Here is a 19,047-nt window from a genome sequence, read left to right as displayed (position 1 = left end):
AATAAAATACATGTATATTTATATATATAAAAATCTGAGTTCCTTTAACTCTCTTGTTGCCCAAGCTGAAGTGCAGTGGTGCAATCTCAGTTCACTGCAACTTTCGCCTCCTGGGTTCAAGTGATTACCCTGCCTCAGCCTCCTGAGTAGCTGGGATTACAGGTGTGTGCCACCACGCCCAGCTAATTTTTTGTATTTTTAGTAGAGATGGGGTTTCATCATGTTGGCCAGGCTGGCCTCAAACTCCTGACGTCAGGTGATCCACCCGCCTCAGCCTCCCAAAGTGCAGGGACTACAGGCGTGAGCCACTGCACTCAGCCTCTATAGATTCTTGAAAGTGTAGTTACTGGCTGAAAGAGCCATGAACATTTTTAGAACTCTTCATGCATATTGTCAAATTGCTTTTCAGAAAGAATGTGCCAGTTCTGACTACCTGCAGCATAGATAAAGAGAATTCCTAGCTGGGCGCGGGAATTCTTTTTTGTACCGAAAGTACAAAAAAGTAGCCAGGCATGGTGGCATGCGCCTGTAATCCCAACTACTTTGGGAGGCTGAGGTGGGAGAATTGCTTGAACCCAGGAGGCAGAGGTTGCATTGAGCAGAGATAGTGCCACTGCACTCCAGCCTGGGCGACAGAGCGAGATTCAGTCACAAAAAAAAAAAAAAAAGGCCGGGCACAGTGGCTCACACCTGTAATCCCAGCACTTTGGGAGGCTGAGGCGGGCAGATCATGATGTCAGGAGTTTGAGACCAGCCTGACCAACATGGTGAAATCCCGTCTCTACTAAAAATAGAAAAATGAGCTGGGTATGATGGTGGCGCGTGCCTCTAATCCCAGCTACTCAGGAGGCTGAGGCAGGAGAATCGCTTGAACCCGAGAGGCAGAGGTTGCAGTGAGCTGAGATCACGCCACTGCACTCCAGCCTGGGTGACAGAGCGAGATTCTGTCTCAAAAAAAAAAAAAAAAAGAATTCCTGTCTTGTCAGACTTGTCACCAGAGAATAAGAGAAAGTGATCCCAGCATATGTTATAGACTAATGAGAGCTGTAAGCTTTGACTTAATAATAGCTATTAGAAATAAGCAGATGCTGAGCTAGAATTGAATGTGAAGGATATACTGACTGACTTATAAGAGCGTGTGCAAAGCCCATAATCCTCAAAATCTCACATTCTTCAGTCTCACAACACCCTAGACGCTTATGTGCCTTGTTCTTAAGAAGTCTGTTATTTCACCCTTTTAAACTCTAAGAAGAGGCTAGGTGTGGTGACTTGTGTTTGTAATCCCAGCACTTTGGGAAGCCAAGGCAGGAGGATCATTTAGGGCCAAGAGTTCAAGACCAGCTTGAGTAAAATCATGACACCCTGTCTCTAAAGAAAATAAAAAATTAGCCAGGCATGGTGGCACATGCCTGTAGTCCTACCAACTTAGGAGGCTGAGGTAGAAAGATCCCTTGAGCCCAGAAGTTTGAGGCTGCAGTGAGCTGCTCTTATCAAGCCACTGCACTCCAGCCTGGGAGACAGAATGAACCCTGTCTCTTAAAAGATATAGGAAGAAGTCAGTAAAAGATGAATTTCCTGGTAAACATTTAAGTGCCATTACATATAAGATGGAGTAGCAGTAAAACTTTATTTTAAGGCAACTGCTGGCTGGGTGCGGTAGCTCTGGCCTGTAATCCCAGTACTTTGGGAGGCCTAGGCGGGTGGATCACCTGAGGTCAGGAGTTTGAGACCAGCCTGGCCAACATGGCAAAACCCCATCTCTACTAAAAATACAAAAGTTAGCTGGGCGTGGTGTCACACACCTGTAATCCCAGCTACTTCGGAGGATGAGGCAGTGGAATCATTTGAACTCGGGAAGCAGATGTTGCAGTTAGCAGAGGTTGCAGTGAGCTGAGATTGCGCCACTGCACTCCAACTTGGGTGACAGAGCGAGATTCCGTCTCAAAAAGAAAAAAACAGACAACTGTTAATTCTCTTGTGTCATTCTCAGTTGGATTCAAAAAAAGTCACAAAGAAGAATTCAAGCCTCCATGAACTGAGAGGGCAGTTATTAGCAAGAGCTTTGGAGTCAAATATAACTTTGTGAGCCTCCTCTAGCCACAAAAATGTACTGCTGTGTAGGAACAAAGTGAGCATCAAATTTACCAGGTAGGAGGCTACTAAGACTAACTTACGCACCCTATGCAGAGGCCAGCAAAGATAGCGGTTAAGGTGTTTGATAGCAGCATAAAAGGGCCACCCAGCAGTTGCCAAGAGTGACTTAAAATGCCCCTAATTCTGGAGGGTAGATTGGGCTGATTCTGAAAGGTCAAAACTATAGGAAAATTCAAGCTAAAGATACAGCCCAGGAGATTCTGGGCATCTTCATTGGAGGCACTGCTGATGCTATATTTAAACCTTAATGTGACCCATTATCTAGCATTTGGGGAGTTGGTCTGACAACAACCTTTTTCTTTTTTTTTTTTTCCTTTTATTTTTTTTTGAGACGGAGTCTCGCTTTGTCGCTCAGGCTGGAGTGAGTGGCGCCATCTTGGCTCCCTGCAAGCTCCGACTCCCGGGTTCCCGCCATTCTCCTGCCTCAGCCTCCCGAGTAGCCGGGACTACAGGCGCCGCCACCTCGCCTGGCTAATTTTTGTAATTTTAGTAGAGACGGGGTTTCACCATGTTGGTCAGGATGGTCTCGATCTCCTGACCTCGTGATCCGCCCGCCTCGGCCTCCCAAAGTGCTGGGATTACAGGCGTGAGGCACCGCGCCCGGCTCTTTTTTTTTTTTTTTTCCTTTTTTGAGACAGGGTCTCGCTCTATCATCCAGGTTGGAATGCAGTGGTGTGATCACAGCCTCGACTTCCTAGGCTCAAGTGATCCTCCCACCTCAGCCTCCTGAGTAACTAGGACTATAGGCATGTACTGACACGCCACCTGGCTTGCTTTTTTTTTTTTTTTTTTTTTTTTTTATGGTGGTGATGGGGTTTTCGCTGTGTTGTCCAGGCATCTTGAACTCCTGGGCTTAAGCGATCCTCCTGTCTCAATTTCCCTAAGTGCTGGGATTACAGACATGAGCCACCATGCCCAGCCATGATTTTAGAATAAATTGTATAGGAGGTATCCATTCATTCAGCAGATTTGAGTGATTATTATGTACTAGATATTGGGGGAAATACTATGTCTAATAAGGCATGGTCTCTGATCTCAAATTCACCTAGTATGGTCAATGATTTACAAATGCAATTATACTACAAGACAATTCTGTATAATAGCAGTAAGTTGGCACCTTAAGTTTTCACGGAGAAAGAAGCATCTTACCTCAATCTTGGATAAATGGGAATGTGCAAGATGGAGAAGTAGGAAATGGTTCTTCTAAACAGTGAAAACAGCATATATAAGTACATTAGGCATGAGAGGACAAAGTTTACTGCTAACTGCTAGACACATCAGTATTGTTAGAGCAAAACATGAGAGCAAGGGCATTCCGTGGTTTGGACTGGGGTCTCAAAATGTCTATTTCTCCTTAGCTCAAGTGGCATCGTTTACCTTCAGCTATCTTTAGGGAAAAAAAAAACCATAAAGGGGATGTTTGGTTGAAAAAAAGACCTCAGTGCTGGTATAGTTGCTAGTTTAATAGTCCCTTTTATTTGGCTGCTCCTTGTTCTTACATTGTACATATATTATATGGCTTGCTTAAACCACACAGTATAAAATCACTGAAAGAAGTGAAATCTCGATATTAAATGCATATAATTTGCTTTATAACTTTAGCAAGTTCCTTATCCCTTCTTTTACCCAAAATGGCAGGGGAGGTGTCTAACTGATCTTGTTCAGCCAAATAATTCATCGTTTGATAGTTTCTAATAGCTTGTGCCCAGAAGCCTTATATAACCATGTCATTTGCTCAGAAGGAAGGAATGTTAGATAGAAATAAAATAATCTGAATTAGTTGGGCATGGTGGCGCACGCCTGTAATCCCAGCTACTTGGGAGGCTGAGGCAGGAAAATCGCTTTAACCCAGGAGGAGGAGGTGCAGTGAGCAGAGGTCGTGCTACTGCACTCCAGCCTGGGCAACAGAGTGAGACTCCATCTCAAAAAGAGAGAGAGAGAGAGAGAGACAGAAAGAAAATATTATAGCTATTTTACCTTCTAGTATTTCTCTGTATTCTAAAATTAACTAAACTCTCCATCCCTTTCTGGACCTTTCTGTTCCTGAAGCTGCATCTTTTAGACCACTCCATTTAAAACAGCCATGAATAAATTTATGTTTCACAATCTGAGACGGAATTCATCTTGCTTTTCACACTAAACGCAAGCATATTTCAAACTAGAAAGACCTATATCAGGGTGTAAAATATAACAACATTTAGCCTTCAGAAGAGAAACTTGAACATAAGGAAAAATTCCATGAGTTTGTTTATTGTTTTTGGCTCCATGTTAGCCTCTTATTTTATAGCCAGTAAGATACATCTTATCTATATACCTGTTTTGTTTCCTTTTGTGTTCTCAATTTGGCCTATATCCTGAAATAAATCATTCTCTGTCAAGCTGTCATGAGGCCATGGAATTTTATTTATTTATTTATTTATTTAAGACAGTGTCTCGCTCTATTGCCCAGGCTAGAGTGCAATGGCGTGATCTCAGCTCGCTGCAACCTCCGCCTCCCGGGATCAAGCGATTCTCCTGCCTCAGCCTCCCGCGTAGCTGGGATTACAGGCGCCTGCCACCACACCCAGATAATTTTTGTATTTTTAGTAGAGCTGGGGGTTTCACTGTGTTGGCCAGGCTGGTCTTGAACTCCTGACCTCAGGTGATCCACCCGCCTCAGCCTCCCAAAGTGCGGGGATTACAGGCATGCGCCACTGCACCCAGCTGAATTGAATTTTTATAGGCAAATAAGTGTTTTAAGTGTGAGAATGACTTAGTAGGAAGGAAATTAAAGAACACTTTGGGAAACCCAGGTTAAAGTCCTCAGTTTGCACTTAGCAAGCTATTTGTCCTTGGATATGTTGCTATCCAAGAGTTTTTGTCTTCAGTGTTTATTTCTTTAACATAAAGGATTTGAACTGGAAGACTACTAAGTTCAACAAATGTATAGTCTGAATTTTTTGAACAATACTGATTTCAAATTTCTTGTGACTTTAATGTCTATAAATAAAAAATGTCTCAGATTCCAATATTTGAGACTCTCTGCACCCGGAAGTATTTTAGAAATCCCTTTTCTTTCTTTCTTTTTTTTTTTTTTGAGACGGAGTCTGACTCTGTTGCCCAGGCCAGAGTGCAGTGGTGCAATCTTGGCTTACTGCAACCTCTACCTCCCAGGTTCAAGCAATTTTCCTGCCTCAGCCTCCAAGTAGCTGGGGTTATAGGCGCCTGCCACCACGTCTGGCTAATTTTTGTATTTTTAGTAGATAGGATTTCACCATGCTGGCCAGGCTGGTCTTGAACTCCCGACCTCAGGTGATCCGCCCGCCTCGGCCTCCCAAAGTACTGGGATTACAGGTGTGAGCCACCGTACCCGGCCTTTTTGTTTGTTTTTTGAGAAAATCTCACTCGGTAGCCAGGCTGGAATGAAGTGGCATGATCTCAGCTCACTGCAACTTCCGATTCCCTGGTTCAAATGATTCCCGTGCCTCAGCCTCCCAAGTAGCTGGGATTACAAGCATGTGCCACCACACCCAGCTAATTTTTGTATTTTTAGTAGAGACAGGGTTTCACCGTGTTGGCCAGGATGGTCTCAATTTCCTGGCCTCGTGATCCACCCGCCTCAGCCTCCTAAAGTGTTGGGATTACAGGCTTGAGCCACCGCACCTGGCCCTTTTCTTTTCTTTTTTCTTTTTTCTTTTTTGAGAAAGAGTTTCATTCTGTTGCCCAGGCTGGAGTGCAGTGGCGCGATCTCACCTCACTGCAACCTCCGACTCCTAGGTTCAAGCCACGTCTGCCTCAGCCTCAGTAGCTGGGATTACAGGCATCCGCTACCATGTCTGGATAAATTTTTGTATTTTTAGTAGAGATGAGGTTTCACCATGTTGGCCAGGCTAATTTTGAACTCATGATCTGTCCACCTTGGCCTCCCAAAGTGCGAGGATTACAAGTGTGAGGCACCACACTCGGCCTGAAATCATTTTTTAAACCACATGATTTGGTCTTGATTTGGAAAATATAATCCTACCATATCTTTTATTCTTTTCCCATTCTAAAATTATGTGATTCTAGCCTAAATGCAGAACAACATCCCATTTCATATCCACTGTCATCCTTCTCAAGCCCAGATTTCACCCACTTTAACATTTAACTTTTCTACCAAAACTGTAATTATCTTCAAAACTACATAATTGATCTTTTCTGAAGTTAATATAACTCACAGTGCCGTGTTCTTAGAACAGCTGGATTGAATGCTTATTGTGTGTGATATAATTAATAGAACCCTAAGTGTAATAGTGAGAGAGAGAAGGGTATAGAATTTAAATAGTGATTTTTGTCAGAAAAACATGGGGAAATTATTTGTGGGGTTTGGTTACAATTTTTCAGGGATTTGCCTTTATTTTCTCTGTGTTCCAGGTCTTGCCTGAAATTTAGAAGCCCCTTTCTTGCCCTTCCTTTCTGGTGCTGTCAATACTGGTGATCACCTCTGAGGAAGAAAAGCCCTCTTCCCACAGTCCATGGAGAACACTCAGCATCTATGCTTGATTGTGACAGGGCAGATTTTGGATGGATCATGAAATGCTTCTAAAGTAGCCAAGAGTTAACTCTTCCTAACCTTTTTATATAGTAAGCATGTTACCACCAAGGTAACTTACCCAGGGGAATCAACTACGTAGTGGAATCACATTATTTACACATTTAACTTATGCAAATTCAACTCTACTAAAAAAAAATCAAAGTACATGAGTGAGAGAGAAAAATAACAATCTAAGTAGCATATGTTAAACCTTCCATTTCAGTAAGTACCAGGCAATGGATGAAATCAAATCTGAAATAGTTCATATTGGTCAAAGTTATGGAAAGAATGTGAGGATGATTTTTAAAGCTTTTCTAGTTGTTGATAAAGCATGTTCAGGTCACTAGGCAAGTGGGTGGGACAACTTCTTTGACCTTTACAGGGGTTATTAAAGATTGTTGAGAAGCTACCCTTAAAAATTAGAGGAACTGGCTGGGCGTGGTGGCTCATGCCTATAATCCTAGCACTAGGGAGGCTAAGGTGGGCAGATCACCTGATTTCAGGAGTTACAGACCAGCCTGGCCAACATGGTGAAACCCCATCTCTACTAAAAATACAAAAATTAGCCAGGCATAGTGGCACGTGCCTGTAGTCCCAGCTACCTGGGAGGCTGAGGCAGGAGAATCACTAGAACCTGGGAGGCAGAGGTTGCAGAGAGCCGAGATCGTGCCACTGCACTCTAGCCTGGATGATACAGCGAGACTCTGTCTCCAAAAAAAAAAAAAATTAGAGGAACTAACAAAATCCCCTACAAAGAATGACATGATGAGAACAAGTTGACATTTTTATAAATGTACTAAGTACTTGAAGGAATGAAACACCTGGTTAAATTTCTGAGTGTTCTTTATGGATTTTCAGTGGTTATTTTTACTATATACTGTTGCCCCTTTATAACCAGTCCCCTAAGTAAGATGCTACCCTACCAAGTGGAAATTGCACTGATTTTGTTTGACAGTATAAATTGAGTAAGATAATGAGTAATTTCATTAAGAAGCTGGTTCGTGGCTGATAATTCCATTTTTTAAAAAACGTGGGCATGTACTTCTTTTAGAAGTCTTTGAATTTAAAATTTAGATTCTATAATGAAGTGAATATTTCTTGACCATTCTAATAATTTGTGCCATCTACACCATTTTACTTTATTAGTATGAACTTTTTCCATGAATGTCCACTGCTTGGCCAGTTACTACCTTGGGATTACATAACTACCAAGTAAAAAACCATAATTGGCTGACTTGCTTTTTAAAAATATTTTGTTTTAGTGTACCTAGCATGTGAAGTGCATTTTTCTTCTGTGATCATACAGGTGAACATGATTAAAGATGATGGGACAGTTATTCATTTCAACAATCCCAAAGTCCAAGCTTCCCTTTCTGCTAACACCTTTGCAATTACTGGTCATGCAGAAGCCAAACCAATCACAGAAATGCTTCCTGGAATATTAAGTCAGCTTGGTGCTGACAGTTTAACAAGCCTTAGGAAGTTAGCTGAACAGTTCCCACGGCAAGGTAGGTATTTCAATTTAGTAAATCTTTCTCTCCCCACCTTACTTAAAGAACCTAATCATTTACAAGGTGTCCCATCTTAATTTGGATTTGCCTGTATGTAATTATTTTACTTTCTGTAAAATTATTTCTATGCTTCATAAAATTCTGAGTTTGTTTCTTCAATGATTATGTACTGTGACACATAGAATATTCAGAAACATGGCTGGGCGTGGTGGCTCACGCCTGTAATCTCAGCACTTTGGGAGGCCGAAACGGGCGGATTGCCTGAGGTCAGGAGTTCGAGACCAGCCTGACTGACATGGTGATACCTCGTCTGTACTAAAAATACAAAAATTAGCCAGGCATAGTAGTGGGCGCCTATAATCCCAGTTACTCGGGAGGCTGAGGCAGGAGAATCGCTTGAACCTGGCAGGCAGAGGCTGCAGTGAGCCGACACTGGGCCATTACACTCTAGCCTTGGCAACAAGAGCGAAATTCTGTCTCACACACACACACACACAAAAAGAATATTCAGAAACATTTTGGTAGTAATATAGTAACTTGAGAGGTAATTACCAGGATAAGGATAGTGCCAGGATCTGCAGGCCATAATTTTATTTTATTTTATTTATTTTTGAGACAAAGTCTCGCTCTGTCTCCCCGGCTGAAGTGCAGTGGTGCGATCTCAGGTCACTACAACCTCCACCTCGTGGATTCAAGCAGTTTTTGTGCCTCAGCCTCCCAAGTAGCAGGGACTACAGGTGGTGTGCACCACTGCACCCGGTTAATTTTTGCATTTTTAGTAGAGACAGGGTTTCACCATGGTGGCCAGACTTGTCTTGAACTCCTGGCCTCAAGTGATCCACCTACCTTGGCCTCCCAATGTGCTAGGATTACAGGCGTGAGCTATGATACCTGGCCCATCATTTTAAATAGTTAATTTAATATTCCCTGCTAATTAATGACAATCAGAAAATCTGTTGTATGGCTGGGCACAGTGGCCCACTCCTGTAATCCCAGCACTTTGTGATGCTGAGGAAGGAGTATTGCTCGAGGCCAGGAGCTCAAGACCAGCCTGGACAACATGGTGAGACCCTGTATGTACAAAAAATACAAAAATTAGCCAGGTGTGGTGGAGCGTGCCTATAGTCGTAGCTACTCAGGAGGCTGACGCAGGAGGATCACTTGAGCCCAGGACATCAAGGCTGCAGTGAGCTATGGAATGCCCCTGTACTTCAACCTAGGTGACACAGGGAGACCCTGTCTCTTTAAAAAAAAAAAAAAAAAGAAAATAATGTTATCAGACATCTGTGTTGTTGTTAAATATTATTGATTGCCCTATAAATATGGCAACCATAAGTTCTGAATTTCCAAGATAGTCCTGGTTTCAAATGTGTCATGTTGCCCCTAAAAATGAAAAAGCCTAGTATTGCAGTGCCTATACTACTTAGCTAGATATTTTCTTACATCAAAAGAAATGAAAAAAAATTGATTGATGGATTGATTTTTTTTGAGACAGAGTCTTGCTCTGTCACCCAGGCTGGAGTGCAGTGGCGTGATCTTGGCTCACTGCAACGTCCGCCTCCCGGGTTCAAGCAGTTCTCTGCCTCAGCCTCCCAATTTAGCTGGGATTACAGGCGCCCGCCATCATGCCCAGCTAATTTTTGTATTTTTAGTAGAGACAGGGTTTCATCATCTTGGCCAGGCTGGTCTTGAACTCCTGACCTCGTGATCCACCTGCCTCAGCCTCCCAAAGTGCTGGGATTATAGGCATAAGCCACCGCACCTGGTTTTTTTTTTTTGAGACAGAGTCTCACTCTGTTGCCCAGGCTGGAGTGCAGTGGATTACAGGCATGAACCACCATGCCTGGCTGAAAAAAATATTAATATTAATTTTTTTATTTGGAGAATATGGCCACTGTAAAGTCTTTTTACTCAGTGATCAGTTATTCCACTTTGCATATAAATTTTATCTTGGTAGGCCGGGTATGGTGGCCCACCTCTGTAATCCCAGCACTTTGGGAGGTCAAGGCAAGTGGATCCCTTGAGGTCAGGAGTTCGAGACCAGCCTGGCCAACATGGTAAAACCCTGTCTCTACTAAATATACAAAAATTAGCTGGGTGTGGTGGCATTTGTCTGTAATCTTAGCTACTTGGGAGGCAGGGAGAATTGCTTGAACTTGGAGGCGGAGGCTGTAGTGAGCTGAGATCACACCACTACACTCCAGCCTGGTCAACCGAGTAAGACCCTGTCTCAAAAAATAAAATAAATTTCATCTTTGCCACACGTTGAAATTGCCAGCTGTGTATCAGTGTATATCTAAATTAAAGTTTTATTTATTTTTGATGTTACTCAAGCAGAAAACTATGAATGGCATTTTAGATTGACAATATTTAGCTTTTTCTGAGCAACTGGATGTGATTTATACAGGAAAAAAAGGGATAAACATAAGTTTTCTTTAAGGTCTTTGTTCTCAATGACTGATACTAAAATAAACTTTTTGTAGTCTTGGACAGTAAAGCACCAAAACCAGAAGACATTGATGAGGAGGATGATGATGTTCCAGGTAAGTGACATTTCCTTAGACTTAAGATTTTAAGCATCCTGTTTATCTCCTTTCAGTCACTGCATAGATGACTTTTAGGTTTGTGTTGATTGTAAAGTCATGAATTTAAATTGATTCACAATAATATGGATAGGATCTAATGTAAAACAATGCAAGCCCCCACCTTAGAATCAGAAATTGTCACACAAAGCTCTGCTGCCTGGATTTATTAAATTGAAATCACTGTGATTATAAATCTGCATAGCTATTGTTATAACATTTCTGTGTGAATTATAATTGACATATGAAAATGCTATTCACCTCAGTAGTTTGCATAGACAAAAAAAAGATAAACATTTCCTTAGGATTACTGTCCTAAGCAGATAATTAAATCATTGTTAGTAAAATGCCACCAGTTCATTTCTGCCTCCTTATGTTTTCAGGCTAATTCTAGTTGTACTAATTTTATTTTTATTAGGGTTAGAAGTTAGGAGTTCCATTTACCTCTTTTCCTTTTTTGTATTCTTTGATTCATATGCTTTGTTTTTCTTTTTCAGATCTTGTAGAAAATTTTGATGAGGCATCAAAGAATGAAGCTAACTAAAAGTTTGGTTTTTGGAAGCTGGCATGGACTAGATTTAACAAATCAGCTATGTGGTTCCAAAGTTTTACAGACACAGAGAACATCACCTGTTACTAGTTCAGTGATATAAATATTTTGTATATTAATAATGCTGTTTGTTCAGCATTTTTCGGTCATTTGATTTTGCATTTTGCACTTCCTCCCAGGATATTTTTTTGGTCAAAATATGAAGTATTGGTGCAGTTTGAGGGTGTTTTGTTTTTTGGTTCCTGGTTTTTTTGTTTTTTGTTTGGGGTATTTTTGGTGTATGTATGTTTATGTATGTGTGTGGGTATGTGTGTATACAGTGGAGAGCAAATTGGAAAACAGTTCTATTTATCCTCCTCCCTCCCCAGTAGAAATAAAAAAAAAATCTTTACATTTGTTACTTTTCTTTTCCCCCATAAGGCATAGAATTAATGGGAAGTGAGTGTCTTGGATTTCAGATCTGAAGAGATTTTTACCATTAGTCATTTGATTTTAATTTGCTTGATTAACTATCATATTTTTCATACACTTCTCTGGGTTTAAAATGTCTTGGAGGTATTTTGCCACTGGCTTCATGTTGGAGTAATGGGTAACATATCTTTGGTATGGTTACCTTAGATTCACTTAACTAGTCAGACCCAGAAGAACTTCTTTTACTAGCTTGCTTCCTAAATGCCTTTTTTCCTCTCCTTTTGGTCTCCAAATGGCCTGGTCAGCTTTTGGTAATATTCTTCCTCATCTTCCACCTAGCTTGAGAAGGATGTTCTCCATATAGAGTTAAGCGAGTGCCTAATCCCTCCTTTTGTAAGATTTTGTTCCCTCATCTTGAGGAACAACAACTTCATCTTCAACTTTTTATTTCCCCCCAATTTTACAGTTCGGTAGATTTCAAACTGGAATAGCTAGCATGTGCTTGCTAAATAATTTTATGCCAGCCTTATCCTGTATCCTAGCTGTTCTTAATAGCAGGTACAAAATGCCTCTTTTTCAGCAAGGTTGAAATTGGGAATGTCCTTTTGCATCAGAAGAAAATAGGCCATAGACTCATCCCCCAGCACAAATGGGCATTCTGTGAAATGGTACTGGCCCTAGGAGGATTTCCTCAACCACTCTCCTACTCTTGGCCTTGAACCTACCTCTGGGTTGGATCTTACTATTGTAGCTGCTCACTATACCCTCCTGCATGCTTAGAATAATGCTTTGGGGGGAGCACTGGTAAAACACAGTATTTATTTTTTTACCTCCTTTAAGAGGACTTGGAGGTAAGTTGCATTCATTCACTCAAGTTTCACTCTTGCTGTCTAATAGAAGCTTACGTTTTGCTATATCAGCATTTGTTACAGCCAATATTTAAGGATAAAATTTAGAAAATATATCATTTCCTGGCCCATCATCAAACTAATACAGCTTAACCTTGCAGCTACCAACTTTTGTGTCAAGCTGGATATCTTTATTTGATATCTAAGGTGCAAGACCAACAATATATTAAGAGATCTATAGACATGAAGGCAAAGCTCTTGTATTTTTTTTCATCCAAACACCTCAATTTATTTTATAAATTTGTTCATTTTTCCTGTTATGTTTTATATAATATATGGACTAAACAAAATAAAATAACAGTACAAAAGAGGAGACTATTTCCTCTTGTGCTTTTCTTGATGTTGTGTACAGAATTTCCTTTTATATTATTCCTCTACTCTCCACCTGTAAATGAATGTTAGTGCAGTAATTGTTTGAAATAATGCCTCATCCAGTGTTAGGTCAGTAGCTCTACATGATCTACACAGTCCAGAATTCTTTCTCTATAATTGTCCCAAAGGGGGACATTGTGGAGGCAGAATTAGGGGGACCACTTCTAGTGGTTAGGGACAGATAAATAATAGGCAGTATAGCGCATGAAAGAAAACACACACTTGGAAGCCAGGAGACTTGTGTCCTAGTCACAATTCTGGCGTTAATTATGTGACCTTGGACAGGCCATCTAACTACTTGAAATTTATCAGTCAAAATAAGATGTTTCTTTTTTCTTTTTCTTTTTTTTTTTGAGACAAGGATTTGCTCTTGTTGCCCAGGCTGGAGTGCAGTGTTGCAGTCTTGGCTGACTGCAACCTCCACCTCCCAGATTCAAGTGATTCTCAGCCTCCAGAGTGGGAATTTTTTTTTTCGCCCCAGTAAAAATGGGGTTGCACCATGTTGCCCCAGGCTGGTCTTAAACTCCTGCCCTCAGGTGATCCATTTGCCTCAGCCTCCCAAAGTGCTAGGATTACAGGCGTGAGCCACCGCGCCCAGCCCAAATGAGATGTTTCTAAATCTAAAGTTTCTTCTGCTTCTGCATTTCTGCGGATCTCATCTGAAATTTTTCAAGGAAGGGATTTTTATCATTTGTTCAGAGATGTCTTTATTTTTATTAATACCCATAAAACATTTATGTATTTGCTTCTTCCTCTTTCTCCTTTTGATCACATTTTAGCTGCTCATCTAGAGGATGATAATAATTCTTAATGGCTGGCCTCTCTTGTGTACAATGAGCCAGTATTCTTTTTTGTTCTATATTTTTGTATCTTCCCCTTTCCTGAATAAAGCATGTTTAGAGTCTTAAAGAAATCCTCTCCACAAAGACATGTTCCTCCCTCCAGTGTGGATAGACACAGGGTAAGAGTTTGGATGAAACTTTTGTAAATAGTAGTGTTCTTGGCATAAATATGAATTAAATAGTTTTTTTATATTTAAAGAACTAGTTAAATATGTGCTTCTTACTAAGGTTAGGTATTTTTTGCCAAGATAACAACAATAAAAGCATTTTGTGGGAGAAATTGACCTTAAAATTTTGGGATAATTCAAGAAATGTCTGTAGAAAATTGATTTATGATCTTAATTTTTGTGTTAGTCCTTTGAGGTTTTTTTGTTTGTCTTTTGTAAAGCTCCTCATCTGTTTTGGACAAGTCCAAAGTAAATGGTTGGGCTCTTATATCTGTTTTACCCTTATTTCTCCTATTAAGTAATGGTTTAAGAATATATCAAGCACCTTAATTTGTTGTTAAGTAGCTAGTGCTTACAGGATTCCATTAAATTCACTTTAATAAGTCTATGAAGTTCTTACGAAAAACCTGTATCAGGGATGTGTTTGATTTGTTTCTTTGTTTAATTCAGTGTTTAACCCTAGGTATGCTATATACCCATAAATAAGATACCGTTGTAAGAGATAGTATGGTATAGTGGGGAAAGCACAAGTTTTTAGATAGAGATCAATTCTGCTATCTACCATTATGTTGTAACCCTTCTGAGAGGGCTGCTATCATGCACAACTTCGGGAGCCATCATTTATTTTTGTGGTGTTCCAGAAGGTGTCATTTTCATAGACCACAGTGTGAATAGTGCCCCCTGTTAATAATGCAATGATGGCCTTGCTCTCTGAGCCTCAGTTTTATCTATAAAATGGTACCTAGAAGAGTCAAATGATTTCTTAGAATCTCCTAAATTATTAAGGTGAAGGTGAAAGATGATTAAAGCATGTTATCTCCTAAGCTATGACTTAGGAGATTTTCCAAAGCTCACAGTTCTAGGCACAGAAAGTCTCCATTCTACACTGCATTTCAACCTGTATTGAACAACACTCCAGTTCAGCCTATATTGCTATGCCACATGGAGTTTGCCTGGATTATTATAGCTTTCTTAATAGTTTTGTTTATGATCCACTCTCTCCAGCCCACTACACAGCAGCCAGCTACCTAAATTTCATATCTGAGTACGTCCTTATATTTACTTCCAACATACTATTCATTTGCCATAGTAGAGTATTAAGATTATTTGGTTTTCTTTTTACTTTCTTATAGTGCCCAATGTGTAATCTACTCAACGTCATAATATGTAACGTTTTTGAACTACTGACTATTGAATACAAACTTATTTAATTTTCAATCCAGTGAGGCAGATATTATAATCCCTATCTTTTTTCTTTTTTTGAGACGGGGTCTCTATCACCCAGGCTGGAGTGCAGTGGCACAGTCTTGGCTCACTGCAACCTCTTCAAACCATTCTCCTGCCTCAGCCTCTCAGGTAGCTGGGATTACAGGTGCCTACCACCATGCCTGGCTAATTTTTGTATTTTTAGTTGACATGGGGTTTCACCATGTTGGCCATGCTGGTCTTGAACTCCTGACCTCAAAATGATCTGCCCACCTCAGCCTCCTAAAGTGCTGGGATTACAGGCATGAGCCACCATGCCTGGTCTATAATCCCTGTCTTAAAAACGAAAAATGGTTTAGGGAAATTGGCGAAAGGCCAAACAACTAATTGGTGGGGAACCAGGATTCTAATCGAAAGCTATCAAATCCCAGGGTGTAAACTTATCACTCCATACCACTCAACAAATACTTACTGAAGTGAAAATTATGTTTACATAGCCTCTCCAGTTAGATATTCTCACCAATTAATATCACTCCATATTAGCCTGAAAGTCAAACCTGTCATAAGGATTGTTCAGGGTCTACGGATTTTCTTTTTTAAATAAGTAGGGTTTGTAATTTTTGCATGTATTCAGGAGTTGACTTTTATGAAGTTAATAATTGAATATTTTGCATACCTCAGGATGTTTCATAGCAGCATTTCGGCAAAAATTGTTGGGTTATGTATGTTGATCTTGACACTAGTGTTTCTTAAAATTTTGCTACCTTTTAGGCATACCTTGTTAAAGAAAAACTATAAACCTGAACAAGGTAGTGAATTTATCTTGCAGCCATACTTTTTCTGTGTTTAAAATCAAACTATTCAACACAAACTGTTAGAACTAATAAAGGAGGCTGGGTGTGGTGGCTCACACCTGTAATTCCAGCACTTTGGGAGGCTGAGGTGGGCAGATCACTTAAGGAGGTCAGGAGTTTGAGGCCAACATGGGGAAACCTCATTTCTACCAAAAATACAAAAAAATTAGCCAGATGTGGTGGCACACACCTGTAGTCCCAGCTACTTGGGATGCTGAGGCATGAGAATCATTTGAACCTGGGGTGCAGAGGTTGCAGTGAGCTGAGATCACACCACTGCACTCTAGCCTGGATGACAGAATGAGGCTCTGTCTCAAAAATAATAATAATAATAATAATAATAATAATAATAGCCAGTCGCAGTGGCTCACGCCTGTAATCCCAGCACTTTGGGAGGCCAAGGTGGGTGGATCACCTGAGGTCAGGAGTTCGAGACCATCCCAGCCAACATGGTGAGATCCCATCTCTACTAAAAATACAAAACTTAGCCAGGCGTGATGGCGCCTGTAATCCCAGCTACTCAGGAGCCTGAGCCAGGAGAATCTCTTGAACCCAGGAGACGGATGTTGTAGTGAGTCAAGATCGCACCATTGTACTCCAGCCTGGGCAACGAGAGCAAAACTCTGTCTCACAAAGAAAAAAAAAAAAAAGGCCGGGCGTGGCTAATTTTTTTGTGTTTTTGTAGAGATTTCACCATGTTGGCCAGGCTGGTCTCAAACTCTTAACCTCGTGATCTGCCTGCCCTGGCCTCCCAAAGTGCTAGGATTACAGGTGTGAGCCACCATGCCTGGCCTCAATTGCATTTCTGTACACTTACAAGGAATAATCCAAAAAGGAAATTAAGGAAACAATTCCATTTACAATAGCATCAATATGAATAAAATACTTAGAAATAACCAGTGATATACGGTGACAGTATGTACACTGAAAACAAATAAATAATAGACATCCTGTGTTAATACACTGGAAGACTTAAGATGTCAGTACTACTCAAGGTGATCTACAAATTCAGTGCAATCCCTGTCAAAATCCCAATGATGTTTTTTTGAAGAAATAGAAAAACTCATCTGGGAATTCATATGGAATCTCGAGACCCAAAATAGCCAAAAGAGTTGCAAAAGAACAACAAAGTTGGAGGACTAACACTTCCTGATTTAAAAGCTTATTTACTTAAAAGCTATAGCAGGCCGGGCGCGGTGGCTCAAGCCTGTAATCCCAGCACTTTGGGAGGCCGAGACGGGCGGATCACAAGGTCAGGAGATCGAGACCATCCTGGCTAACACTGTGAAACCCCGTCTCTACTAAAAAAATACAAAAAACTAGCCGGGCGAGGTGGCGGGCGCTTGTAGTCCCGGCTACTCGGGAGGCTGGCGTAAACTCAGGAGAATGGCGTAAACCCGGGAGGCGGAGCTTGCAGTGAGCTGAGATCCGGCCACTGCACTCCAGCCCGGGCGACAGAGCGAGACTCCGTCTCAAAAAAAAAAAAAAAAGCTACAGCAATATGGGCCAGGTGCAGTGGCTCATACCTGTAATTCCAGCACTTTGGGAGGCCACGGCAGGCGGATCACAAGGTCAGGAGATTGAGACCATCCTGGCCAACATGGTGAAACCCGTCTCTACTAAAAATACAAAAATTAGCTGCGCATGCTGGCGCATACCTGTAGTCCCAGCTACTCAGGAGGCTGAGGCAGGGGAATCGCTTGAACCAGGGAGTTGGAGGTTGCAGTGAACCAAGAAGATCATGCCACTGCACTCCAGCCTGGCGACAGAGCAAGACTCCATCTCAAAAAAAAAAAAAAAAAAAAAAAAAAAAAAAAAAAAAAAAAAAAAAAAAAAAAAAAAAAAAAAAAAAAAAAAAAAAAAGCTACAGCAATCAAAACCATGTTGTACTGGGCATAAAGACATATAAGACATATATAGACCAATGGAATAAAATAGAGTCCAGAAATTAGTCCTCACATGCATGGCCAAATGCTTTTCAAGAAGGGTGCCAAGACCATTCCGTGGAAAAAAAATCTTCAACAAATGGCACTGGGAAAATGATATCCACATGCAAAAGAATGACAGATCCTTTACACCATATACAGAAGTTAAATCAAAATGAGGCCAGGTGCAGTGACTGATGCCTGTAATCCCAGCACTTTGGGAGGCTGAGGTGGGTGGATCACTGGAGGTCAGGAGTTCCAGAGCAGCCTGGCCAACATGGTGAAACTCCATTTCCACTAAAAATACAAAAATTAGCCTGGTGTGGTGGTGGGTACCTGTAATCCCAGCTACTTAGGAGGCTGAGGCAGGAGAATCTCTTGAACCCAGGAGTCGGAGGTTACAGTGAACCTAGATTGTGCCACTGCACTCCAGTCTGGGTGACAGAATGAGACTCTGTCTCAAAAAACCTCAAAATGATCAAAGACGAAAACCTAAGATATAAAACTTGAAAGAGGGCCAGGCAAGGTGGCTCACGCTTGTAATCCGAGCACTTTGGGAGACTGAGGAAGGAAGATCCCTTGAGCCTGTAATATAGTGCTCAGGAGTTCAAGACTCCTGGGCAACATGGCAAAACCTCATCTTTAAGAAAAATAGCTGAGCATGGTGGCGCCTGCCTATAGTCCCAGAGTCCCAGCTACTCAGGAGGCTGAGGTGGGAAGATCACCTGAGCCCAGGGAGGTCAAGGCTGCAGTTAGCTGTGATTGTGCTACTGCACTCTAGTCTGGGCAATAGAGTGAGATGTTGTCTCAAAACGAAACAAAAAAACACGGCCAGGCGCAGTGGCTCACACCTGTAATCCCAGCATTTGGGACGCCGAGGCGGGCAGATCACGAGGTCAGGAGTTCATGACCAGCCTGGCCAACATGATGAAACCCCATCTCCACAAAAATATAAAAATTAGGCATGGTGGCATGCACCTGTCGTCCCAGCAACTCGGGAGGCTGAGGCAGGA

At 41.4% G+C, this 19,047-nt stretch overlaps 1 protein-coding gene across 3 annotated transcripts in view; it reads left to right on the top strand.

Annotated features, from left to right (window-relative positions):
• BTF3L4 (basic transcription factor 3 like 4) overlaps nt 1-13,008 on the top strand; it is a 41,642-nt gene extending 28,634 nt beyond the window's left edge. For 2 of the 3 annotated variants that reach the window (XM_017875407.1, XM_017875409.1), the window contains exons 4-6: nt 8,013-8,214; nt 10,701-10,760; nt 11,297-13,008. In XM_017875407.1, the coding sequence (XP_017730896.1) occupies nt 8,013-8,214; nt 10,701-10,760; nt 11,297-11,343 (309 nt within the window). In that variant the 3' untranslated portion in view covers nt 11,344-13,008. The remainder of the gene's footprint in view (nt 1-8,012; nt 8,215-10,700; nt 10,761-11,296) is intronic. The other variant, XM_017875408.1, reaches the window with a different exon arrangement.
• The last annotated feature ends 6,039 nt before the right edge of the window (nt 13,009-19,047 follow it).

Source organism: Rhinopithecus bieti, unplaced genomic scaffold, assembly GCF_001698545.2.
Source record: "Rhinopithecus bieti isolate Rb0 unplaced genomic scaffold, ASM169854v2 scaffold_10017, whole genome shotgun sequence".
Lineage (NCBI taxonomy): Eukaryota > Metazoa > Chordata > Mammalia > Primates > Cercopithecidae > Rhinopithecus > Rhinopithecus bieti.
This window is presented reverse-complemented; position numbering and strand designations above follow the sequence as displayed.